The 26,441-nt window shown below is 33.5% G+C and overlaps 2 protein-coding genes and 1 long non-coding RNA gene across 3 annotated transcripts; all 3 read right to left on the minus strand.

The window, feature by feature from the left end:
- Positions 1-599: 599 nt before the first annotated feature.
- On the minus strand, positions 600-4,259 carry LOC107775351 (uncharacterized). Its single transcript, XR_001645729.2, has 2 exons — positions 3,000-4,259; positions 600-935 (listed from the first exon to the last, which is right to left on the minus strand). It is a non-coding gene; the product is annotated as an uncharacterized LOC107775351 (long non-coding RNA).
- Positions 4,260-4,484: 225 nt separating this feature from the next.
- LOC107775349 (non-specific phospholipase C6) lies at positions 4,485-8,642 on the minus strand. The gene is made up of 4 exons (XM_016595079.2): positions 7,983-8,642; positions 6,847-7,609; positions 5,882-6,058; positions 4,485-5,215 (listed from the first exon to the last, which is right to left on the minus strand). Exons 1-4 carry the CDS (start codon positions 8,304-8,306, stop codon positions 4,917-4,919), a joined length of 1,563 nt encoding a protein of 520 aa, XP_016450565.1. The 5' UTR covers positions 8,307-8,642; the 3' UTR covers positions 4,485-4,916.
- Positions 8,643-10,015: 1,373 nt separating this feature from the next.
- On the minus strand, positions 10,016-16,868 carry LOC107775348 (CBS domain-containing protein CBSCBSPB1). Its single transcript, XM_016595078.2, has 14 exons — positions 16,425-16,868; positions 15,031-15,199; positions 14,759-14,891; positions 14,512-14,682; positions 14,268-14,346; positions 14,051-14,164; positions 13,880-13,946; positions 13,594-13,699; positions 13,444-13,502; positions 11,825-11,931; positions 11,603-11,736; positions 10,937-11,022; positions 10,746-10,835; positions 10,016-10,572 (listed from the first exon to the last, which is right to left on the minus strand). Exons 1-14 carry the CDS (start codon positions 16,574-16,576, stop codon positions 10,390-10,392), a joined length of 1,650 nt encoding a protein of 549 aa, XP_016450564.1. The 5' UTR covers positions 16,577-16,868; the 3' UTR covers positions 10,016-10,389.
- Positions 16,869-26,441: the final 9,573 nt, after the last annotated feature.

Raw genomic sequence — 26,441 nt, forward strand, 5'->3', positions numbered from 1 at the left:
AAAACATAGGCCAGTTGGTACCCCCTTTTCTCCAAGATGTAGCTCTGATTCACGAGCTGAGCTATAGAAGAGCTCAGTCATGAAGAAACATAATTTGAGAGAAGAGAAGAGAGGAAGAAGAAGATAGAGAGAAATTAGATAATATTTCTGATGATTCTGAAAATGAGTACATTGTCAACATATAACGAAGCCAACCTAGGATTCCCTATTCTAACGGCATACTAACCACGTGTCTCTAATATCCAGTAATTGCAAAAGGGACCAACTACAAATACAGAAATTAAAATGGACTGAATTAAAAATAGTACTAAACTTAGGACTTTAAAGTTTGCTTAACCCTTTGGATGGTTTCGTAATGTTCAGCACCAACGATCCGAGGTTGAAGCATGGTTGGCGTTGAATCTAAAGGATCTACTGCTGGATAAATACCTTTGGCAGCCAATCCTCTTGATAGTATGGTAGTAACATCTAAATGTGCAAATGTCGTAGCAGGAACAGGGTCAGACGATTGCGGGTACATAAACTGCTTGAATAGAGGTTATGGACAACTAATTACAACATTAGCTATCTTAATTCTTGACAGAAATAGAGCTTTGGAATTGGAGAACTGGACAAGATTATATCACATGAATTTATATGATAGGAGCAGGGTCAGACGATTGCGGGTACATAAACTGCTTGAATAGAGGTTATGAACAACTAATTACAACATTAGCTATCTTAATTCTTGACAGAAATAGAGCTTTGGAATTGGAGAATTGGACAAGATTATATCACATGAATTTATAGTCTTTCGCGCCGAAATAAGGCCAACTTGGAAATATAAATTTTTTACTCGTAGCCATATAAAGAACCAAGTTCGAGACAGCATTATTTGGCCTTTCTTCTGCAACATATTCATGATGTTACTCCTCTGGAAACTGCATTTTTATATACTTCATTTTAAGAAAGAAAAAGAAATATTAGATTTATAGTGTAAATAGAATAGACGTACAGAAGAGTGTATATAATTCCAATGCAACTGATTATAAGAAAGTAAAAGATTCACGGGTAAGACTTTTGTTGTCATGAATTCCCTACATTATAATATTCACTAGGAAATTTGCCGCGCTTCGCGCGACTAAGAAAAACAACAATAAATAGATTTTTTTTAAAATTTAGTCAATATTTTTCAGCTATTTTAAGAAATTAATTGTATATATTGATAAAATCACAATAAATGTTTTTATTATAATTAAGCTTAAACAAATTACATTTGTTTGGTCTAATATTCTTCAAAAATGGAAAATGAATCTTTTAGAAAAATTCTCATATTGTGGGGGTGGGGTTGGGGGTTTGGGGGAGGTTAAATACACATTCTCTTAGTGTAATATATTTATATATGTATCTAACGACTTGATTAACTTTTTCTACTTTAATTATATAGTTGTATTACTTTTTTTTAGGAAACCGAAAGAAGTAATGAAACCAAAAATAAGAAAAAGGAAAAGGAAAAAAATTCCTTTCATTGTTTTCTATTTATTTCCTTAATTCTCAATTTCTGGTCATCTGAATAAACTGCTATTGCCTACTTCCTCTCTATCCTCCATTATTTCTTGCTCTAATTATTTCCTTCTTTTTGTTTGCTCTTCATTTGTTAATTTTCTTCCCTTTTTTTTTCTTCTCCGACGGTTACCTTTAAAAAAAAAAAAATCTAACCTTTCCTCTCTTCTTCAAATTTAGAAATCCCTTTGTCCTTCTCCTAATTCTCTCAAAATATACCATAAATTTTGCTTCTATTTTAATATTTGCGTCACTCATCTTATAAATAGAGAAAAGTAACTTTTAAAAAGAGGGAGGGAGAAGCAAACAGCAAAAAAAAACAAAATTCTATTTAAGATAATTTTTTTTAGTTCCAGAAATGGACTAACAATAATCTTTTGGGAGCTTTCCAAGAGCAATTGATTCTCACTGCTTTCCTGGGAGCAACAGAGACATAGTTAATATTTAAACCTTATGAGTTCGAGATTATAATCATTTTAAGTCATTGGATTTTAAATCAATAATTTATACAAATTCATTGAATTTCTTAATACAAATAAAGAGTTTGAACTAAAACTATTCGGTTCGCCGAATCCGCAACCAACATTGTGGGGAGCAATGCTATTTGACACCAAGATGTTAAGTTTTTATGTTTTTTTATTTGGCATAGTGAGGTAAATTATTTAGAAATTATAATTATGTATTGTCTTCGCGGGTAATGAAACACGAAGTAATGAAAATTTAGAAAAGGAAGAAAGTAGATGAAAACCAAAGAAAGGGAGTTAGAAAACTGGACCAATAATATCAATCCGAAGAAAGGAAGAAGATAATTATTGACTCTTATACTATTACTATGTCTCTTTGTTATCCTTATTTATTACAAATTTTTATAATGCTCACAGCTTTACATTGTCTTCTCTATCACGATTACAACAATATATAGACAATAGATAAATAGAAAAGAGCCATCAGTGAGATAAGAAACATAAAAGAAAATGAAAAAATAACTATTTGGTCTTAGAGATGTGCCAAACTTATTAACTCGACTCTTGTGGTAGTATAGTGTCAGCTTCCAACGACTTGTACGAATTTGTAACAATTTGGCTCCTTTAAAAGTGAATATTAGAAAATATGGGTAGACATACTGTTCTGATAAATCAAATGAATTAGGAAAATTTTGAAATAAAAAATTAGCCATCTAAATAAATAAGAAGTAATTAATCTATTTATTTACACACACATATACACACAAAGAAAAATATGGTGAGAGGCAACAAACATGCTTTGACCTAAAGAAAACTCAAACCCATTAGAGAACAGAATAGGAAGTTCCACTTCCAAAATTACAGGTTAAATTAAAGGACATAGTGGTTTGGTAGACGGGAAACCAATTTCAATATTGGTACAATACAAGCATTTATTCGATTAAACCAACTATTTAGAAGTTATATTTTCACATCAAAGTAAACGGATAATACCTGGATCTGCCTCTTGAACTCTGCCTAAATAAGCCAGGTAGAACTCCACACAAGAAAGATGCATCAAATTTTATAAGTTTTATAAATTTGATTTCAAGAATTAAGCACCTTTTCATTATTCTACCATATCTGCTGACTCTTTTGACATCATACATAAATATTTGACAAAATAATCTGTAAGAAAAGAATTCAACACGTGAGTAAGAAAATATAAGAAATCAGTATTAATATAAAACAAAGAAAAGAAACGGCGATGTACCATTTAGAGGATGCAAAGCTGAGATGTCACCCATTTATCTTTTAGTTAAGTTTTGTTGTGCAAGTATTCCTTTTATTTGTTAAAAATATAAGAGAAGAAAAGGAGAACTAAAAAGGAAAAGATTTAAAAATCAAAAGAAATCAGATCTCCTCTACTTCCTTTTCTATCGTTTTTGCTTTCTCCCTTTGTTGTTCTTCAGTAATTACTCTTTACTTTTCTGTTCATTTTGTTTTTCTTTATATTTCTTTTCATAATACTCCGTTTTCTTACCATCTGTCTTCCTACTTCTCTAATCAGAAAACAAATCCCTCCCTTTTCTCCTCATGATCTACTGCAAAATCTCAAAATATATGTTCTATGCTCCAAAGTTCATCCTACCATTTATATTCTCATACTCATTTCAATAAATTGAAAGATTTTTGTAAAGGAAAGATCCGACATATGGTAATATATAAAGAGATTCCGAAGTGCATCATAAAAGAAAAATCAGATGCTAAGTTTCTCCTTTGTAGAACAAAGGGGCGCGAAGTTTAAAAAAAAGAGGAAGATTTCAAGATGATATGTACCAAAATTATATCGAAGTAGCACTTCCAGGGAACACAATTGATACATGGTAACATCATAATTTCGCTGTGAAAGAAGAAAATATTACAAAGGAAACAATGAAGAGTAAAATAGAAAATAGATGAAAATAGTAGCATAAAAATTAATACACCTCATGACTCATGAGTAATGCGGAGCAGTTGTGAAAGATCCCATTGAAATTTTGAAGCAGAAAGCAGTATCTGAAAGCCTTGTGAGTAAGGACTTCTAGTAAGTAGAAAGGAACGTTTCTTTCTCTGATTGTGATGTGACTTTTGCATTCATGAAATGTTTTGTTGCTAAAGGACTTATAAGAATAAAACGGATCGGTTATTCAGTATAACCTTTATAAGTGGGAAGGTGGCTTTTCAAAAAGGACGTCTAACAATTGATATAGGAGAAAAATTTTAAAAAAGTCAAAAAAATGAGAAAAAAGATAAATAGGATTCCTAAAATATAAGAAATGCCACGTCATCTTGCCAAATTTCTCCTTTATATATATATATATAGATTATCCAACAAAAAGTTTGAATGAAAAGATTTTTATCTATTTGGTCAAGTTTTGACAAAACAAGATCTGAGGATTTCTTTTACAAATGTAGAGCTTATCAATCTCAGAAACTAAACTAGTCAATGCACACTTCTGCATAACAATACAAGTTCTTCAATTCCGGTCTAATTTGCCGTCACAACTTGTACATTCACATGTCTAAAGTTACAAACATTTCCCAAAAATCAAGGTTCTTGTAAAAAGCCAAACCATTTGGGGAAGCTCCAGATCTTTAAGAAATTAAACAAGGAAAACTATAGGAATTAAGCAGATTCTCTGAACCTAAACTATTTTATCTAACTTATATCACATTGCTGACCAAAAAAAAAAAGTATGACATTACTAAAGGCTACTAAAACCTCTACTACATTTTCTTCTTTCTGGGGATTCAAGCGACGAATCTAGGAAGAACACGAACTATATGGACGTCAAAATCCACAAATAATATAACTAAACTTTTAAATACTCTTTTTTCAAATTTCAACCAAATATTGACCAAACGCCTAGTGAAGGGTTTGCTCGTTAACTAGTGATGGACTGAGGATCTAGTGGTGAGAGAGGACCTCATATCTACGATGGTCGACTCATCTGCTCCTAACTTAGTAGCTTCTTTGCTTGCACTAATAAATCTTGAAACTGCACCTGTTACGTAATTATGAGCTTCTTTCACGTTCATTTTCTTCCCCATTTCATGTGGGAAACTGCTCAAGAAATGGTCTCCATTCAACACGGCTGCTAACTGTACTATTTCACTCTGAAACTCAGACAACCCTCGAGTTTCATCCGCTTTTGTGCTCCTCAATGGAGCTACATCAGGCAGAACCTCTGTAAATTTTTACACTATCAGATCATATACAGAACAATTACTAAGTAACTGTCCAAAAAAAAGCTAATAATAGTAACCTAAAAAATATGACAGATCACATTTAAGCTACAAAGTGTTAAAATACACTGAGGGTGTAACAGTTCTTCATGTTGCCATTGTAATGGAGTTAAAATCATATCAGTATACTTTAATTTGTTGTTGTTTTTAAGTTACAAATCTCACTGTTTACGATGATTACCTATAAACTATAGTAATCACTTAATAGTATAAAGTTATTTTACACTATTATAATATAAAAATCTAAAAAAGGAAAATCTTGGAGCAATGTCAAGCTGTCTTCATGTGACCTATAGGTCACGGGTTCGAACCTAAGCATCGGTCTGCCCCTTTTACTATATAAAATCTATTCTGAATTTGTAGTACTTCACGAAAACACTGGTTACATAAACTGAAGTGGAATGGAGGCGAATTGTTAAAATTAAAATAGCCAGCGAGGAAGCATTAAAAAAATGAACAAACCCTCGTGACAAGATTGATCATTTATGAATATTCTAAGACTATCTAAAGACTTCCTACAGTATATTAATACAATATATTCTCATAAATTAATTAAGAATATTTTTGTGGCTTTGTGCAAAATACTATAATCACTATAGTTATCTTACCAGGGCAATCAGACCTTGGAGATGACAATTGACCTACAACCTGCTCAAAAGTGCCAGCCCAAGCATCTCTATGAGTTAAAAAGCTGGATGTGAGATTGAATATTCTCTTTATAGTTGCAGGGATTGATGAGTGCTCGAACTCCGAATTTGGTTTTGGTCCCTTCGGTTTGCTTATCACTGTAATACAGAAACCAAAAGGGATAGTATTATATTATTACTTAATCACACTATCTACACAGAAAAATACAAACAAGAGTTAATTAATCCCGTGACTATCTTCGATAAGAGTACAGTACAGATAGATCTGCACATCTTGACGTATTGAAAAATATTTTAGTTTATCCCTCTGAAAGTAGCACGTAGAAATTTGGATCAATATTTTCTTACTCTATGACAACCTACTAAAAGAAGGTGCATCAACTATCAAAAATCAGTGGTGCAATGAGAATTTAAATTCTGAGTTCTAAATTAGGATAACGACATTAGTTGTTAGTAATCAGGTTCAAAATCAAGGAGCATCACCATCGAAATTGGATCCTGGCAGCGCAGTACAAGTCAAGTTGTGCGCCCAAAATTGACCAATGTAACTACCTAAGATTTGAGTCTTAGGGTGCTAATAGAAATACATACATGTTAGTTAAGATATATACATATATCTTTTTTGAATTTACCAGAGGCCGGTCTGCCCTAAGGATAAGTCCGCCTCTGTTCAAAATAGTATAACTCGAGGCGGTCAAAATGCAACCCAAATCTAAACATATGAATTTAAATTTGAAGATCGAAAATTATGTAAATTTGAAAGAACTAAAGTTAATAATTTAAGTTGGGCCATATCAAAATGCAACCCACCTAAGCAGGCGAGTTGAGCAATAATCCATTTATTGATTCGAACAGTTTTGACCGTCCAAGTTTGACCCAACCCGCTCCTATAACAAGCAAATAGTGAAAGAAAGTTGTAAGCTTACCGGTTCCTTTCTTGATCCAAGGAGAAACCATAATGGTTGGTACACGAACACCAAGCCTATCAAACTTAAAGAAATTAGGTGCAGGTCCAGTATTTCCATCTGGGTTTGGAACATCACCGTATGGAGTTTGGACATGATCATAAAATCCGCCATGTTCATCATATGTAATAATAAAAAGTGTCTCATTCCACTGTGGACTACTTCTTAATGTCTCATAAATCTCCTTCACTAATTTCTGCCCATTAGCAACATCATGTGATGGGTGATCATCATTTGCTGGATAACCCGTAATATCAAAATACCTTGGCTCAATCACTGTCAAATTCGGCAAATTCCCATTTTTAGCATCTTTCTTGAACTTCAAATCATATGAATGGTACTTGAATACATACTTCAACATCCTCAGATTTCTAAAGAACAGAGTTGCTGGTAATGTTTGGTGATATATGCCAAAATCTATTCCATTTTCGTGAAGTGAATCGAATATGGTCTTTTGTGGATATCCAGTAGCCAACAGCTTCTTTACATGGCTAGTGGAACCATGAGAAGTGGCAGAGTATAGAAATAACCTGTTTGGTTGAGTTGGACCAGGAATTGAACAGAACCATCTATCAAATACTGCAAATTCACGAACTAATGTCGCGTAAATTGGGACATTTTCTGGCTTAAATCCTCTCATGACTGTTCTTGATAGGTTCTGAGACATACTGAGTGCTTGTTCCACAAAGCCTGACATTGAAGGAATGGACCCTGAGCCGAATACCTGTTGAGACAACTTAAATTTTTAGACAGATAGTCACACAATTTAATATGATATCAAAACGGACAAGAGGATCCTGAACCAAAAAGAAAAAAAGGTATTTCTACGTGTTTGGCTCATGAAAACGAATGTTAGTCATACGGGAAGGGGCGTGTTTTGAAACATAAAGTTAAAGCTTTTAGATGAGATCAATTCAATATAGTGTCAGAATAGGCAAGAGACTCTGGATTCAAATCTCGTTGTGATCCAAAAAGCAAAAAAAATTAAAAAAAAACAAGTGCTTGGCATATGAAAAACAATCGGGGCCCACGTTAGTGAGTGGTGAGATGTGAGTTTAAGCTTTTTAGACGAGATGGTTACGGACATCAAACAATACCTGTTGCTCGACAGCTTCAAAGGAGTGACCAGGGTCTGGATCCACATACTGAGCATCATCAGTGAAGCATATTGTTTCAGTAAGTTGGGCTTTAGTTGACATTGGGTTGCACTCTTTGCCAGTGACACCATTAATATGTGGATTCACTGATTTTTTCATCCATCCAAGCAAGTGATCAAAAGATCTGTTCTCCAACACCAACACAACAACTGTTTTAATGGGTTGTTTTTGCTGTCCGTAAGTTTTCTGAGAAACCCATGAAAGGGTGAAAAAGAGCAAGAAAACAGTGGCAGATGGTGGAGCTTTGCTTCTCAAGTGGTCCATTCTTGAATCTGAATTGGTACTATACTATCTTTAAAGATATGGGGATGCAAGAATGAGTATAGTGGAGCAAAAGCAAATGAACAGTACTGTATTAAAGAGCCCCCTTTTTATTTTTTCACTTTTTCTTAATGATTGATTTAATGCCAGTGAAATAAAATGGGAAGCTGCTAAATAAGCTATTAAAAAAAGAAGAGAGGTATGTGGTTAGGATGAACTAAAAAGAGGAAGGATCTGGTAGTATATTAGAGGTGTAATGAGACAGATGAATGAATGAAATTAAATGTATAGATGTAGTGAAAGCTTTAAATGGATCGGAGATTTGTCCTGATCTGATGTGGGTCTTAGTGGGGTGAATGATAAGTAAGCTGTAAAGTGGGAAAAGGGAGGAGTAAAAGAAGGGGCTTTGGTAGTCAAAATGTGAAATAGGAAAAAAGTTTTTTCACCCCTTATATATATATTTATAACAACTCAATAAATACATAATATTTGTTTTCATATACTAGTTAATTAAATATACATTTTCGCCTTAATTTACCACTTAGACATGATCAGTTAATATGATTCGGTTAAATGCCAATTGCAATTAAATTTTTATGGTGAAGTGAGCATATGTTTCACCACCAAAACTTATAGTTTAATGGTACTGGTGGGAGTCTTTCTCATAATAATTGCGTCATTATCACTGTCCTGTCCCCCTTTCCCTCCCTTCTCCTTCCCTATGTAATAAAAAGTTGGCATATGTATCAGAAAATATGAAGTTTCCTTTTAGTACAGTTGCTTAACTTGTTTGTTACCACAGCCAACATGAGGCTTGATGCTTGTCAATTGGAACATATTCTGGGAATGGAACCTTCCTCACTGGTAATGTTTTTAACGTAACTCATAAAGTACCAATCATGATTCATGAGTAGAGGACATGCCATTTCTATTGAGATATCAATGTGTTAAACATTTGAATTGAAGTGGCTTCTGCTATCTACTAATTGGGTCTTCTATACTCCCTACAAGAGAAGACATTAAATCTTTTTATTTCCTTTAAATGTTGTGAACTTCTTCTTTTTCTTTCCAAAATATGGTCATTAGTCAAAGAAGGAAAGCAAACTGACGCAAAAAGATTGACAAAAGAAATCAATAATCTCCAATCTCGCTTGCTATTCTCACGTGAAATCATGCACCGACAAATCTAGAGTTATTCTCTTTCTTCTTTTCTTTTCCTTACTTTTCAAGGTTGGTTTTATTGCAGCCACGTTCTAGTTGGACCCTCTTTATCTTATTTCTCCCGTTGTGCCCCCCTTCTACCAGTAAAAGATTTTAATTTTGCCATTTCTAAAATTAGGTGTCTCAAAAACTAGTACTCCTATTATAATTGATACCAAAAGATTTCTTTGTATGAATTTATTTCAAGATAGTCTTCCAATTTGGTTAAAGAAAAGGAAGTCGGACGAGCAATTGCACAATATAAAAAGCTGAGAATTCACTTCTGGTTATACTGTTTAATTTAAACCATAATTTAGAGACTGCCAACGAATTTGAGTACTGCTATGTGCTGTAAACTTCAATTCAAAGGCCAAAACTTGAAGGTATTGATCTAGTAAACTTTTACCGTTCTATTCCGTTGGATTTCACCAACCCCTTTCTCATCCCAAGTCCACTGACGTTGTACCCGAGAAAAAATTAATCAAAAGGAAACAAAAGTTTGGACACCGCACTTCAACCAATCTGTTTTGTTTTCTTTTCACTGACATGAACAATAAATGTAAATTTGTCATTACAAGCACAAACAAATTTGCTTCGCCAAATATCTGTATATAAATATCAATGCACATACGATCACCTGAATTCTGTCACTCTCACGGGAATTAAAATTTGCTTAGGTCAGAGAGCTAATTACAAAGGGTGTAGGGGACACAATTCTCAGCACTATAAACCAGTGACACCTGCAAATTCAGCTTCCAGGCAAAATATAAAATGGACTCCAATTTAGAGCTACCGATCCAAATCCTATAGCACAATACAAATCAAACTGACCCCAAACTGCTGCACCCATTGTTAAGGTATATCAAGTGGTGAAACTTCAAAGTGATCAGTCACTAGATCTCCTTAAGAAAGCAAATAAACCTAAACTCGCAGCTAATGCAGCACCAGCTGCTACAGCGGTATAGGCTGAAGCCCATGCTGTTTCTGGATGAGCATAATCCAAACTTTCTGACGTCGAACCTCTCCTACGGCCAGGCGTTCCTGAATAGTCTAAATGCAATCTTAATCCCTGTACAGGTCCATTTCTATTATCAGTCCTTAATTTGTAACATGAAAGACAAAGCAACATCTAATAATTAAAGATCTAAGTCAGTATTCTTTCCCTGTTATTACGTCTCTTATCATTCAAACCAGCAGAATAGAGCTGGTTTTGAACCAAGGACCAGAAAAAGCCAATCATACCTTCCAACCTGACAACCTTGCATGTTCAACTGCCGTTATAAGATCGCTATCTGATGCTAGAATAACCTTGTCATGGTCTTCATCTTCATACTGCAAGAGAGCGATTAAACATGAACATAGAAGTCAACTGGTTATTACAGCACAAGAGAGGACAAAGAGATGTGTACAAGGAAAAATTCATGCATCCTTACCAGAATCTGCGGAAGGTTGTTCCGGTCAATGTCATCGCCCATTCTCTGAATGATTGAAGTTATGAGATCTGTCATGCTCCGTATATCTGAATTATAGAAATATAAGGACCATATGGAAGTCAAATCATTAGCTGTTAATTTGGATGGAGAATAAAAAACGCACTGAGATGAAACCATATTTCATTAAGAGTTGGTTTTGTGGCATAATAGACTATAACATCCGAATTATCCCTAATAACTGGAGAACCACAGTTACAATATTTCTCAGACAACAAAAACTGACAAATTCTGTACTGCTAAATATACAATGCATGATGGAGATTTTCAAGAGTGCCAACACATAGGAAAAGTAAGCCAGCCTTATTAGTTCATCAACTCCCCTTAAGGATCATTCATGTAGAGCCAAAGAAGAAAAGGAGTAACATGGAGAAATCACATGTGAAATGCTACAGCAAAAATTGAAAGGAATCAAGAGCTTCAAGGAGAGCTATTATATCAGAAGTTAAGTCTCAAGATGCCAAAAAGAAGAATAAGGTTCAAAATTTTAGTTTGTGTGGCTGTAATTAACTGCAGATATATACTGCCATGTATGATGCATAGGTAAGATAAGTCAAGTGCTTAGTTTGTTCTTCTTCTTTTTTTCCTTTGGGATCATCAATAGCATACCACAGTTGAATCTGTGCATCCTTCCCTTTCGATCTTGTATCTTGAATGCAAAAGTAATTGGCAGGCTCGCCGGAGGATAGGGAATCGATCTTCCTGTTTCTGCACCTTCAGAAGCTAATTTTTGTGAACCCTCACTGAAATACATAGACAGATGTGAAAGATAAGTAAAAAGGAAAGGAAAATATGAATTAATAGAAAAATATGGAAAACGAGAACTGGAACCTCGGTGTCTCTTCATCATCATCTGGAGTCAATGCCATAGCTGAATCCCAAAATTTTTGCATCATAGTGTTTGCAGCTTCATTATTTGCTCCAGCAGCATTTCCCACCTGGTTAGTGAGGAACAGTTGAGGAATAATTATCTACAAACTTGGGGAACAAGAAAGCTTGGCCTACTAAATATAGAAACTGAGATCTTAAAGCTGTACAATGAAAATATTTCAGTACCCTGCAAGATTGTTAGCCTTATTTAACAATAACGATGTTCTCTAAAACTACTTTATATTCATATTTAAAGAGGGTTGTCGAAAAACAAAAAACAAAAAACAAAAAGAAAAAGAAAACAGAATCATATTATGCATAAGTCAGTTAGGAAACAACATAGATTTTCTTGTAAATCACAAATGTAAATAAAATGTAACTGTAAGTGCTTCCATCATCAATCAAATATGATTTCTAGAGTGAAAATTTCTAAGGACTGGAAGTCTAGACACATATAAAAGGAAACACAGTGCATGGAAGGAAGGTTTGAAACTTCACCAATATGAAAAGCTGAATTCTTAAAACTAGCACCAAGTCAGGAAAGGTCATAATGACGTTCAAGATTTATCGTAACATCCTCTATCTGATTTCACTTGCGAATGCTGACAAAAATTTATTTCCAAAATCTAGAGCTGCCTTTCGCATATGGAAACATAGTTGACCCTTCTGTTAAATGCATAAACTAACAGTCTTAGCAAAGAGACCCAATGATTCCAACTTGAAAGATCCATAAAAGGAATTTATACATTTAAAATGCAAATGGATACACAGGAAGCTCATCACCATGGTGAAGTGGAAACCAAGGAAGCTTCCTGACTTCAATGAGGATAGGTATAACCAAGAAAGCATTAAAAAGGTGATTTGACCAGTGACTTAACCTAAAAGTTTTCAATTACTTATGATGCGCTTCATAGAAAGTGCATATAGGAGATCCATAAAAGGCTTGCAAGGAAGACTCTGAAACAAAGTAATTGCTCATTACAGTTCATAGTTGGACTATTTGAGGCTAGTTTTGTCACGATGAATGCCAGAAATAACGTTCAAAGTATTGCTCGTCACAATTCTTAGTTGAGCCGCTTAAGGCTAGTTTTGCCATGACAAGTGCAAGAGATATGCTTCTAAAACAAACTTAGAAAGCATATTTTAAATATTATATTTCTTTGACAAAAGCAATGTCGTCTAAAATCAGTCTATACTAAAGTTTGAATCTTCTCATTTTTCAATAAAATTGCATGATGATTGCTCATCAAGAACTGAAGAATTAAGTGTTCTTATTTACACTCTTTACACAATCGACAGCTGACATGGATGAATTACTGAAAGAATGGCTTGTCCATGATCTGTCAACAGCATCTGGTCCTTCACAAAATGGTCAAAGTAGCTCGGAGCACTACTTTCCTCTTAGGGCTGACAATTTCTTATTTTCTTTGATCAGGACTCTAATATGCAAACATTACTAGGAAGTCATTAATTTCAGAAGCTTGTCAACTTATGGAAAAAGCATGTATATGCATGATAACTAGTGAGTTCTGATAAGTCAATCTATTCAAAATTTAAACATCTGTGTGCATGCTTCATACCGTGGCTACAGCTGCATGAGTGATATGAAGAACATCAAGGACAGCAACTACCATTCCCTCTGCACCACATTAGAATTACAAAAGTTTAAAGGAAATCTGGAAAAGAAAATAGCAGATTCTAAAACTGCATTTAGGAAGATCAAATCTAACCTTTATCAACCACAGGAAGGTGTAAGAATTTGCCATCATGCATTGTATGTAAAGCATCAACAATAGGTGTATCTGTTGTAGCACATTCTGGACTGGGGGTCATTACCTGAACATTAGTGTGTATTAAAACAAAGGTTAACGAAAATAAAATGTCTGTTTTTCCTTAAATTCAATATAGGAAAGAAAATGAAAGAATTTGAGATCTCATTTACTTGCAGAACTATCAGATAACCATTTATTTGGAAATACAAGAAGAGACAGCTAACTTAAGGAGATAGAGATTTACCCTCTCAACGAGAAGGGACTCAGGGGAAAGATCTTGAGCTATGACTCTCATCAACATGTCTTTTGAACTGCAGCAACCACGAGGCAGATCTTTTCATGAGTTGATTAGTGTTCATTACACTATAGCTCATAACTACTGGGTGACATGTGGAAAAAAGGGGAGAAACCTTACGTTAAAATTCCTCGTGGTTTGTTGTCAACCATTACTATTGCAGAGCTTGTTCGAGATTCGAGCATCTTTTTTGCTGCGGCTAAAACAGTATCACTTGGTTCAACTATAACAACCCTGGAAACACAACAAGCAATAGTAATTACATAAAATTTATCTTACAGATTACAAGCTATGAATCACAGATTAAATATTATAAAAAAGTAAGGATATTACCTACTTTGAATTCTCAGAGATGATGGTTGACAGTGAAGGCCTGAACATCCGCTCCTGAAGTGTTTCAATGAATGTATTAGAACCTGAGACAAATAAGAGGGAAAAAAGAGGTTAACAAATGGCACATGCAATGGAAGATCAAATAATGTATTCAACCACAGGGAACTAGGAAAATCAACCCCAAGTAGTCCTAGAAGCCACAAGCTATATCAATGAAATATAGAAACAACGCAAAATTCTCTACCAACCAGAAACAGATGAGCCCCAGTGCTTTTCAACTCCCTCAACAGCAGCTGCAATGGCCTTTCCTTTCTCAGCTGCCCTTTCAAGTCGAGCGATAGCATCATAAAGACATTTTGCTATATCAAGCAAAGCAATGACCTCTCCATTTTCCACAACCGGCAAATGTCTAAATTTTCCTGTGGCCAGGCATGACAGTGAGATGTTGAACATGCTTGAAAGAATCAACCATTTGCGTTATTCAAATATACCAACCTAGCACCATTTTCTGCAAGGCTTCTACAGCTAGTGTATCAGAAAGCACAAAAACTGGATTTTTTGTCATAACCTTTGAAACTGGTGTTTCCTGAGTATTAACTTCACGAGCAATAACCCTTGTTGCTATATCCTTCATTTTTCCCAAAGAAAGAAAAGAAAAGGACGCAAAGAGAAGTCAGTCAAAGATACTCTTTTGGGGTCAAAGGAAAAATCTCGTAACTTGATTTTATTTGGTCAGATTATGATAGTTATGTAAGATTTAGTTAAACCTTATCTGTCAGGATACCGCATAGTAATGCATTTGAGTCAGTTAGCAATAAAGCATCAACTCTGCGAGCAGCCATCCTGCGGCAAGCTTCATAAATACTTGTAGTATCAGGTACTGTTAGGGCTTTAGACAGTCGCAGTCTCTTCACTGTCCGCTCTCCGGTCAATCCCCTGAAAAGAAAATGTTGGAGAACCAAATATTACTAGAAAGTAATGATACATAAATGAACATGTTGACTTGGAGTGATTGTTAACCCCACCCCTAACCTGAAATCATAATTTTAACATTCGGTATGTTCACTAGCAAAAGCATTTCCACCTATGATTGTAACTTAATACATTTGTCACTTTGTGGTCAAGAAGTTAAGGATGAAGAGGTGGGTGAATTTTGATGGCTAAGCAAAAGTAGAGATAAGTTGCCCAAACGAAAGAACAGACTAAAGTCAATAAATTGAATAGGCAAGTAACTTAAGCAAACTTGTGCAGCCTAATGAACCACGTAACATGCACTCACTTTTAGTATTGAGCATGGATATGTAGCAGAGAAGGTACATTCAAATTAACACAGCTTTTCCATGTATTTTTAAGGATTGTTATGGACTCCCTACCCCCAGTTTAACATGGATGCATCGATACAGAGGAAATCCAGGTAAACGGGCTGTCACAACCATCTATATGCAACTGCAATTCACTCTATTCCAGCTCTTAATCCAGTTTGCTTTGACTTGGTGTAATATAAGATAGCGACCAATATTTGGATTTCGATTCCAAAAGCTTAATTTCCAGAATGCAAGTGCATTAGGCATGCACTATTCCATCTCCCATTTAGCTTTGGTCCTTGGAGAACCAGCACATAAGTCATAGATATTCCCGCCCCAGAACACAGCTCTAGTTCAAAATTTCCAATACTTAGAATTAGTGAAACAACTAACCAACGAGAGTATCTAGTACGGCAAAACCAACATCGTATCTCACACTTAATTGTTTTGAGTCAATGGCAGGATTCATTGGAGCATATGCACCAAGAGCTCCCCAAAATTCAATCATATATACATTTTTTTTTATGATGGTGGTGTCCGGGCCAACTTACTTGCACCTCGACTATTCCACCGATACCTGCTACCTCTCACCACCACATACCACATGTACCAGGTAATTCTATGTACCTATACTTGTGTAGACGAGAAGAAACCTAGTGTTTTTTCATCGTGATTTGCATTCCAAGATATTGATTCTCAATGACAATTTTCGTAATTGATCCTAAGTTAAATCATCTATGTAACGAAAGAGAATGAAATAAGATATTTGTTTTCAAGTCTACAGAAACCATTGCAAGAGACCTTTATTTAATAAAGGATGACGATGATGAAAAAAAGGGAGGCGAACAAAAACGCACATGGAACGAGACGACTTTCGAGGAGCGGAATCAGACTGTCCTCCTCCAACATTAATATCAGCGGGTGGTTTCTTCTTCAAGTTGGATGTCGTGCTCGTCAACGACATCGAGCTCCTCCTCGACGACGGTCCTCCTCCTTGACTCGTTGTCATCTCTACTCCCAATTCCAATCAAAATTATCCACCGCAATTTTCAAATTGAACCTAAGAAAATCACGTAACTACTAAATACACAAAATAGTATCAACAACGATCAAGCAGTAGCAGTGGGCAGTAGCTAGATAATTTTGGAGATAAATGAATTGAGTAAACGATGAAGACGCCTTTTCTCCGGGAAAATTCTTCAGATGAATTTTCCGGGAAACGGCACGGAGGAGAGAGAAGGAACTGTTAGAAATGGGAGAAGAAAAGAGAGGAATGGCAATTGCAATTGAATGTTTTGGGAGGAAGCCGGGTTCTTAGACCAATAATATTATTCCACGTCGACGAATGTCCGCCTCCGGAATATGATCCCCATTTTACTGGAGACGTGCGGCGTTGAATTTTGGACAGTGAAACTCTTTCTGTTTTTTTTTTTGGATTTCACAACTTCGCCTTTTGTCTCTTTTATTTCTTTCCTTTTTCTTTTGGTTTTTTACCTTTGTCTTATTAACTCTTTCTTTTAGAGACGTTGAAAATTTCTATCTTCTGAGTTTGGCAGAAAGAAAGGTCAAGCGTATTGTAACTTAACGAATGCAAAATTCTTTAGAAAAAATATACGTATTATATTACTTAACTCAATAAAGAGAAAAAATTATAATCCATATATTTCACTTCACCTATAAACACTTCTTGAGCTTTAAAATTACAGAAGTAAGAATTATCTCACAATTAATAGCGATATACTATCTACTACTAATCAAAGTTTTGATCCAACCGTACCCTTGAAAATCATGAGTTGGACATATATTTCTAAAGTTTGTAACTTCTTTATTGCATTTTTTTAATTTATATATTTTCATTCCTAAACATAATTAATACTATTGATTTTTGGACATCTCTTATCATATTCATCTCTTTTTTTAATCAAATAGATCAAGGAAAGAAATTGAAGCAGAAACTTATTATTATGGCTGTTATTTATGAATACTAAACCAGCATACGCAAGGAGAAAAATTAAACCATATTTTAGCATATAACAAATAATGTAAGTTACTTCCATTTAGCACACATGATAAGTAGTCAATAATCATAAACAACACAAAAGCAAGGACATGCAAAAAAAAATATTGCACTTTTATATCTTTTTCAGTCAGAAACAACACCAAAATAATCCAACAAATCAATGTGCCTCTACATAGGCAGCACACACCGAAGGTAAACAAGAAAGGTGGGGCAAGGAGAAATAAAAGAAATAAATAGATTTTCATCCATATCCACCATAAAAAATTGATAATGAAGCACAAGAAAAAATTTCCAATGCAAATTTATACAAAAATAACTTGTGGCAGCATGAGTATGATTATGAAAATAATTTATTGCTTTTGTATATCACATTGAAATTGATTGCTGGAGTTAAAGTCATTTCCGAGGAGGTGCAACCCTGTAAATTTTTTTTGCATCGTTTCACATACTTAGGAAAGAGTTTGCAGTTTCCCTTTTGTGTTTAGCCATGTGGCAATGATGAAAGCATTACACATAAAGAAATTCAAACTTCTTTAGATCAACAAAGCCGTTCATTTTGAAATTAAAACTCATGATTCATATTTTTTTCTTTGGACTCGTACACTGCTGCACTCAAAATGCTTGTAATACTGAAAGCCATCTATCCCATAATCATTTTCTGAGAGAATTTCCAACAATGTGCATGATACTTTTTCTACATATTAAAAATCAAGAATATGACAGTTGGACAACGTAAAGAAATATGTGTCCCTTTAACATTCTATTATACCACAAAGTCGTTATCTTGATATATTTTGCTTTTTGAAAAAATTAATAGCATTTATAGTTACTCTCTGAAATAACACAACTTTTAGAGGAGGCACTTTATTTAACTTTTTTTTCTTTTATTTTAATAATATTATATACCTAAATAAAACTATTAATTTAGAAGAGTATTTTAGTAATTCAACTTTTAATTTTTGAGTCTCCCACCTTTATAATAATTAATTTCTCGATATGTGTGCCGCACGCATGTGTATGCCAAATTCACACAATATACTCGTTAGTTAATATTCATATGGCCATACAAAGCTTTGAATAGATAATTATAACTGAAAAATAAAATACAAGTTAATAATTATGCATGAAAAGAATAAAATATAAGTTTCTGTGAGTATTGATCAACATGAACATCGAATACTAACTTATTTGTCGAAATCAAAATGATTGAATATCGTCTAAATCTACGAACATAAACAATCAAAGTTTAATTAGATACATGTACTCTTTTTTTTTTTTTTTTACTTATTTACATTTTATGGTGTACAAACTATATCACTAATTGGCTGCCGGAGAAACTAATTATATATGATTTTTTTAATTAAATTTATGGTTGAGTAAATTTCAAAATTCAAAATTCAAAATTAATTAAGCGATCAATGATTGCAAGTTTTGGTTGATAGAATTCTTGCAACTGTAGTTTCTCGGCAATACAAATATGAAGATTACCAAACTATTTTCGAAATAATTCGTCTGTTAAAAAATTATGCATTTATAACAAAATATTCATGAATCTCAAACTTATGCACTATTGAAAATTTTTAAGGTAGTAGCATGACAAAGTACATATACTAACTTTTTTAATTTAACAACTTAGTGCTTAATACATATCAATATTATCATTCATAATATTTTTATTATTGTAAATGGCAGAATATTAAATAATTCATGAGTTTCCACAAATTTTAAGACGAATCACTCTAAAGCATAAATCAAACAAGAAATATATTAAAAGTCTTTATTCTATGTTTATCAATTAAATAGAAAATTGGAAGTTTGTTAACTCTGTCAATCTAAAAAGAATCTCAACAAGGTAGTATATACAGAGAAAGACATAAAGTTCATCAAAAAATACTTTATAAGTAAAAAAATATAAATATAGGAAAGGTCCTTTTCCATTAGAGAAAGTTAATTAAAACTACAAGGACATTATTTGAATGAGAAAATCACAATACCATTGTAAATAATGAAACATGTCAAAATTTCTAATGATATTGGCATATATAAATTTTTGCGTTGAAAACTAATGAAATCTCCTTTACCTAAACACGTTGAAACTCCATCGTAAAATGTCTCATGACGTTGTTTTGTCGATAATGGTGTGAAGATCATTGTTAACTTCCATTTTCGGACGCAAAATTATAGAATTTTTACAAACTAATGTATGGCTATGGGCTTGTCATTTTTTTCCACTATGGATCTCATTTGTATATGGCTGGTAGCTTTTCATCTCCATTTTGTGAATGGAATACAAAAATGAATGGTTATGACTGTTGACAAAGTACATGAAACGTTGGTGTGGTTGTTTCTTGGAGTAGAATATTATTTAGTTAGATAAGTTAGGTTTTTAAGAAGGGCATTTTGGTAATTCAACCTATAGGTTAAAGGGTTTTCACTTTTATAATAATAGAGATATAAATAATAATTGTCTCTAAGAGCCGGTCAAAATCTGTTTATTTTGAAAAGTATTTTTGTTTTAAAATATTTTTTGAAAAAAAGTACTTTTTGCAAAATAGTTTGTGTGGCTAATTTGTTTGAGTAGTGCTTTTTGCAAGCTCATTGTGTTTGGTCTTTTAAAAAAGTACTTTAAAATATCAAATTACGAAAAAGGACAATTCAATATGCGATTAGTATTATTTAGTAAAAAAAAAATTAAATATTTATTATAAAAGAATTCAATTAAAATATAAAATGTAAAATAAATATTAAAAATTCCAATCAATATAAAATATATTTATTATAAAATAATAACATTGAGTGTTTGGTATTATTTATTATTTACATAATAATTTAAATATAACAAAATACATCATTCAATATAAATTTAAAATCTACTGGTAGGAGTAGGAGAAAGAGAATAAAAATATGATTAAAATAAAAAAGAGAAGAAATGTATAGTAGAAATAAAAAAGAAAAATATTAAATTAATGGGGGATAATTTGAAAAATATAAATTTATCGTAAGGTTATTTTTGTACAAATTAATTTTCTTTTGTTACTTCTACTTCTTGGAAGAAGATTGAATTTGCAGTTTCTCCCCAAAAGCAGAAAATTACTTCTCTGCTATTCAAAAGTACTTTTTTATTTTGGTCAAATACTTTAAATTTTAAAAAAAATACTTTTAGCATCCCAGAAGTTTGGTCAAACAAGCTCTAAATTTGATGGATGTCATTACTCACTAGCTAGCCATAGAAATGTGTAATTTACTCCTACCACATTACAAGAACTTGAAAAATAACCTGTATATATTGTCGTGGAGTATAGTGGAATGAATAAATTTTTGTCCTTAACTAAAAATCTAGAATTCCAAGCTTCTGGATAGAAAATTTCTTGCAAAAAGAACGTCTTTTCCTTTTACGTAGCACAAATTTGAATTTATTGAGTCAATGAATTTTGGATATGCAACTGATAACCCCAAAAAGGAAATTGCGACATTCATGATCCAAATGGGAATTACTATGGAGTAGTATAATAAGAAATCCGGGAGGATTATCTTAAAATAAATAGAAATGTATTCAACACAAAAAGAAATGGACAACGAACAACGTGGTGACCTTTGTGCCTTTTTAAAATACATATATTAAATGGCTTATGCAAACGCACCAATCTTTCCCGATGACATATTGAAGCAGAACTATTCTTCCTTGCCTTTACACAACTACAAGGGGCCAGCATTTTCTTTCTTTTTGCAATCTTTAGACCAAATGCCTTTCGTTCCTTTTTAAGCTTTCGAATCTTCTCCCCTTAATCTACAAACAAATAAATTAAGATAAGTGTTATAAGAAATATTAAATTATGGTGGATGTCTACTCTTGCTCCATGATTTTCATCTTAAATGCTTAATGACATATTCAATGACATATTTTCTTCATTTTTCATGCCTATATATAGGCCTTGTAATAGATAGGAAAATATACACAATTGAAGAAGAAATAAAAATCTCTCATCTCTTTCTCTCTATATCTCTTAGCTTGTTTTTCCTTATTCCATATTGTTACTTTGAGTTATATTTTATAACACGTTATCAGCACGAAGTTCTAGCCAACTGAGTTGTTATGATGCGGCCAGTGCCAGTAGCGTCATTTAATGTTAATAATATGATAAGAACGATGATGGTATAAGGTGTACAACGCCAGCATATATTCGGCCATCACGGTTAGCCTTTTCTAATTAGTTTTCAAGTTTCTTTACACTTTACTATTTATGTTTCCATACATGAACAAACTTGCTTTACAAAAAAAAAATTCTTGAAAGTTCATCAAATCATGTAAAAAAATTTGGTGTAAAGAATGATAAATATTTTTCCTATAACAAGTATTATGTTCCTATGTGTTAATATTAAGAAACACGAAGTAAAGACTTTTGAGAACACATATCTTTCCTTTGTATTTTATCACATATCTCTTCCATCTTAAAGTGGGATAATCACAAAGGACACGTAGATTTTAATTGATTATGTGTTTTTCTATATTTTCTAGATACTTTTTATTTGATTGAGTTCAGTTAATGAAAGGTCGCATATGCAAATTAAATTCAATCGCCACCAATAGTGGAAACCCATCTCATAAGTCTAAAATAAGACATGATGTTACAGTGGAGGTATGAATGGATGTGGACGTGGTAATGGACGAAATTATAATCGTCATCATTATGGTAATAAGAACAATAATGGCTCTCAAAATAATCCTTCACTTTGTGAAAGTGATGTTTACTATTGATATGGCATGAGATTTTATAAAGCACACATGAATTATTATGTTCCATTCCATAAATGAATGTGAAAACAATTAATGTGATAATCATTATGAATACATATTCGTTCTTGCAAGAATATGAACGTGCTAGTGGTAGTAAATATACCACACTCACCTCGAGAAGGGGGTTTGAGATGAATTAAGAAAATAATGTCATTATTATGGCATGAATGGTCATTGGTCACATACCTATTATACGCCAAAATATTTTGGCAATGTGATTATTAAAGGACAACAATAATGCAAGAAACATATCTTGCATCTAATTTTGACCATGACCATAATGGTATAACTTTCTCTTTAAAAGAGATATTTACCATATAGATGTTGATGAATATATAGTAGTACAAATTAATTGAAGGCTCTAGAAGAGCTACTATAACTCTGCCTAAGGGAATAATACTTATCATAGAGAATGCAATGTTCTCCTCTAAGTCCAAGAGGAATTTGTTGAGTTTTAAAGATATCCGCCGAAATGGATTTCATATTGAGACAATAGATGAGAATAATCTCGAATATCTCATCGTTACCAAGAATGTCTCTGGCCAGAAAAGGGTTATTGAGAAGTTCCCATCTTTATCTTGTGGCTTGTATTGGACAAGAGTTAGTGCAATTGAGGTACATTATATCGTAAACCAAAATGTTACTAATTCCAATACTTTTGTACTTTGGCATGACCGATTGGGACATCTCAGGTCAATTATGATGAGACGAATTATAGAGAACTCAAATAGGTATCCATTAAAGAATTTAAAGATTCTTTTAAATAATAAATTTTCTTGCACTTCTTGTTATCAAGGCAAGTTGATTATTAGACCATCACCAATAAAGGTTAGGATTGAGTCCCCTGCGTTTTTGGAACGAATACAAAGGGATATTTATGAACCTATTCACCCCCCTAGTGGGTCGTTTAGATATTTTATGGTCTTAATAGATGCATCTTCTAGATAGTCTCGTGTATGCCTATTGTCATCTCGCAACCTGTTAAGTATATTAGACTTGACAATGCCACTGAGTTTTTATCCCAAGCATTTAATGATTATTGTTTATCAATTAGGATAAAAGTGAAACATTTTATAGCTCATGTTCACACTCAAAATGGCCTTGTAGAATCTTTGATTAAACGTCTGCAATTGATAGCAAAACCATTACTCATGAAAATCAAGTTACCCACTTTAGTTTGGGGTCATGCCATTTTGCATGCAGCAATGCTAATTCGTTTCAGACCGATAAATTATCATAAATATTCCCTATTGTAATTAGTTTTGGGTTATGAACCTAATATATCCCATCTAAGAATTTTTGGATGCACTGTATATGTGCCTGTAGCACCGTCATATCGCACCAAGATGGGTCCCCAAAGAAGGTTAGGAATATATGTTGGATTTAATTTTTCCTCCATTATTCGCTACCTCGAAACATTAACGGGAGATTTGTTCACTACTCGATTTGCAGATTGTCATTTCGATGAGGCATTTTTTCCAAAATTAGAGGGAGTTGGTGAAATCAAACGGAAATTTTCGTGAAAAAATTCATCATTGTTTCATCTTGATCCACATGCCTCTATTTGTAAAAAAGATGTGCAAAAGATTATCCATTTGTAGAAAATAGCAAATCAAATGCCAGATGCATTTACGGATCTGAAAAGGATAACGAAACCACATATCCCTGCAGAGAATGTTCAAATCCGTATTGATGTCCCTGTTGGATAATCTTCTAGTGTCATAGCTAATGAGTCAGAAGCACGCCTAAAACGTGGAAAACCATTGGGTTCTAAGGATCGAAATCCTAGAAAAAGGAAAATAAATGATCAAGATGACACTAAAAAAGAGTCTCATAAATAAACCCATGATTTAACCAATCCTGAGATTCATGAGGGAGCCCGAGACTCAAGAAAATAAGGAACTATCAATAAATCCAATCGATATTGAGACAAATTTAAATCGATTGAATATAGTGGTGGATTATGTCTTTACATACAATATTGCATCTAGCATTATGCAAGATAATGAGGATCTTGAACCCCAATCCGTTAGAGAATGTCGATAAAGACGTGATTGGCAAAAATGGCAAGAAGTAATCCAATCTGAGTTCGATTCACTTGCGAAACGTGAAATTTTTGGGCCTGTAGTCCAAACACCTAATGGTGTTAAGCATGTTGGCTATAAATGGGTCTTTGTACGTAAGAGGAATGAGAAAAATAAGGTACAAAGATATAAGGCACGCCTTGTTGCACAAGGAGTTTCACAAAGGCTTGGTGCCGATTATGAAGAGACGCATTCTCCTGTTATGGATGCTATAACGTTCTGTTATCTCATTAGTTTTGCTGTCCATGAAAAGCTTGACATGCATTTAATGGATGTGATTACAACCTACCTTTACGACTCACTTGATAATGAGATATACATGAAAATTTTCAAGGGATTTAAAATGCCTAATGCAAATAATTCAAAGTCCAGAGAAATGTTTTCAATCAAATTGCAAAGATATTTGTATGGTCTAAAGCAATTAGGAAGAATGTGGTATAACCGCCTTAGTGAATATTTATTAAAGGAAGGTTATATAAATGATGCCATTTGTCCATGTGTTTTTATAAAGAAAACAACGTCAGAGTTTGTTGTACTTGCCGTATATGTTTATGACATAAACCTTATTGGAAACTCCTACACAACTCCAAAAGGCAATTGATTATTTAAAGAAGGAATTCGAGATGAAAGATCTCGGAAAGACAAAATTATGTCTCGGTTTGCAAATTGAACATTTGGCAAACGAGATTTTTGTTCATCAATCTTCCTACATAGAAAAGGTACAGTTTTACACGGATGGAGTACATCCATTAAGTACTCCGATAGTTGTTCGATCACTTGATGTGAATAAGGACCCGTTTCGACCTCAAGAAAAGAATGAAGAGCTTCTTAGTCCTGAAGTACCATATCTTAGTGCAATTGGTGCACTAATGTATCTTGCTAACACTACAAGGTCTAACATAACTTTTTCAGTTAATGTCTTAGTAAGATATAGCTCCGCTCCTACAAGGAGATATTAGAATGGAATCAAACATATATTGCGGTATCTAAAAGGGACTACCGATATGGGCTTATTTTATGGCAATGATTACAATCCCGATCTTGTTGGTTATGCCGATGCTGGATATTTATCTAACCCGCACAAGGCTCGATCTCAAACAGGCTATGTGTTTATATGTGGAGGCACTGTCATATCTTGGCGATCGACTAAGCAATCAATCGTGACTTCTTCTTCTAATCATGCCGAGATAATTGCTATTCATGAAGCAAGTCGAGAATGTGTTTGGTTGAGGTCTATAATACATCTTATTCGAAATAAATGTGGTTTGAAGTGTGACAAACTATCCACAATTTTGTATGAAGACAATGCAGCATGCATAGCTCAACTGAAGGGAGGATTCATAAAAGGATATAGAACAAAACACATTTTACCAAAGTTATTTTTCACACATGATTTTCAAAAGAATGGTGATATCAATGTGCAACAGATTCATTCAAGTGATAATATGGCTGATTTATTCACCAAATATCTACCGACGTCAACCTTAAAGAAACTAGTGTACAAAATTGGGATGCAAAGGATCAAGGATGTAAATTGATGCTCTCATCAGGGGGAGTTAATACGCGTTGTACTCGTTTTTCCTTATAAGGTTTTATCCCACTGGGTTTTCCTTGCAAGGTTTTTAATGAGACAACCAAAAAGCGTATTTCTAAACATGTGTACTCTTTTTCCTTCACTAGGATTTTTTTTTCCTAATAAGGTTTTAACGAGGCACATTATCTATGGACATCCAAGGGGGAGTGTTATAAGAAATATCAAATTATGGTGAATGTTTACTCTTCCTCCATGATCTTCATCTCAAATGCTTAATGACATATTCAATGACATATTTTCTATGTTTAATGCCATATTTAATGACATATTTTCTTCACTTTTCATGCCTATATAAAGGCTTTGTAATAGATAGGAAAATATAAACAATTGAAGAAGAAATAAGAATCTCTCCTATCTTTCTCTCTATATCTCTTAGCTTGT

Source organism: Nicotiana tabacum, chromosome 4, assembly GCF_000715075.1.
Source record: "Nicotiana tabacum cultivar K326 chromosome 4, ASM71507v2, whole genome shotgun sequence".
In the NCBI taxonomy this organism is placed as follows: Eukaryota; Viridiplantae; Streptophyta; class Magnoliopsida; order Solanales; family Solanaceae; genus Nicotiana; species Nicotiana tabacum.

What these genes read in the sequence shown, in the direction of transcription:
- LOC107775348 (XM_016595078.2), bottom strand. Translation starts at nt 16,576, where the DNA reads ATGACAACGAGTCAAGGAGGAGGACCGTCGTCGAGGAGGAGCTCGATG. An exon ending in CGAAAGTCGTCTCGTTCCAT is followed by an intron (nt 15,200 to 16,424) that starts GTGCGTTTTTGT and finishes TTTTCTTTTCAG; the next exon opens with GGGATTGACCGGAGAGCGGA. An exon ending in CTTGCAGAAAATGGTGCTAG is followed by an intron (nt 14,683 to 14,758) that starts GTTGGTATATTT and finishes GCCTGGCCACAG; the next exon opens with GAAAATTTAGACATTTGCCG.
- LOC107775349 (XM_016595079.2), bottom strand. Translation starts at nt 8,306, where the DNA reads ATGGACCACTTGAGAAGCAAAGCTCCACCATCTGCCACTGTTTTCTTG. An exon ending in TTGGATCAAGAAAGGAACCG is followed by an intron (nt 6,059 to 6,846) that starts GTAAGCTTACAA and finishes TCTGTATTACAG; the next exon opens with TGATAAGCAAACCGAAGGGA. An exon ending in TCCAAGGTCTGATTGCCCTG is followed by an intron (nt 5,216 to 5,881) that starts GTAAGATAACTA and finishes AAAAATTTACAG; the next exon opens with AGGTTCTGCCTGATGTAGCT.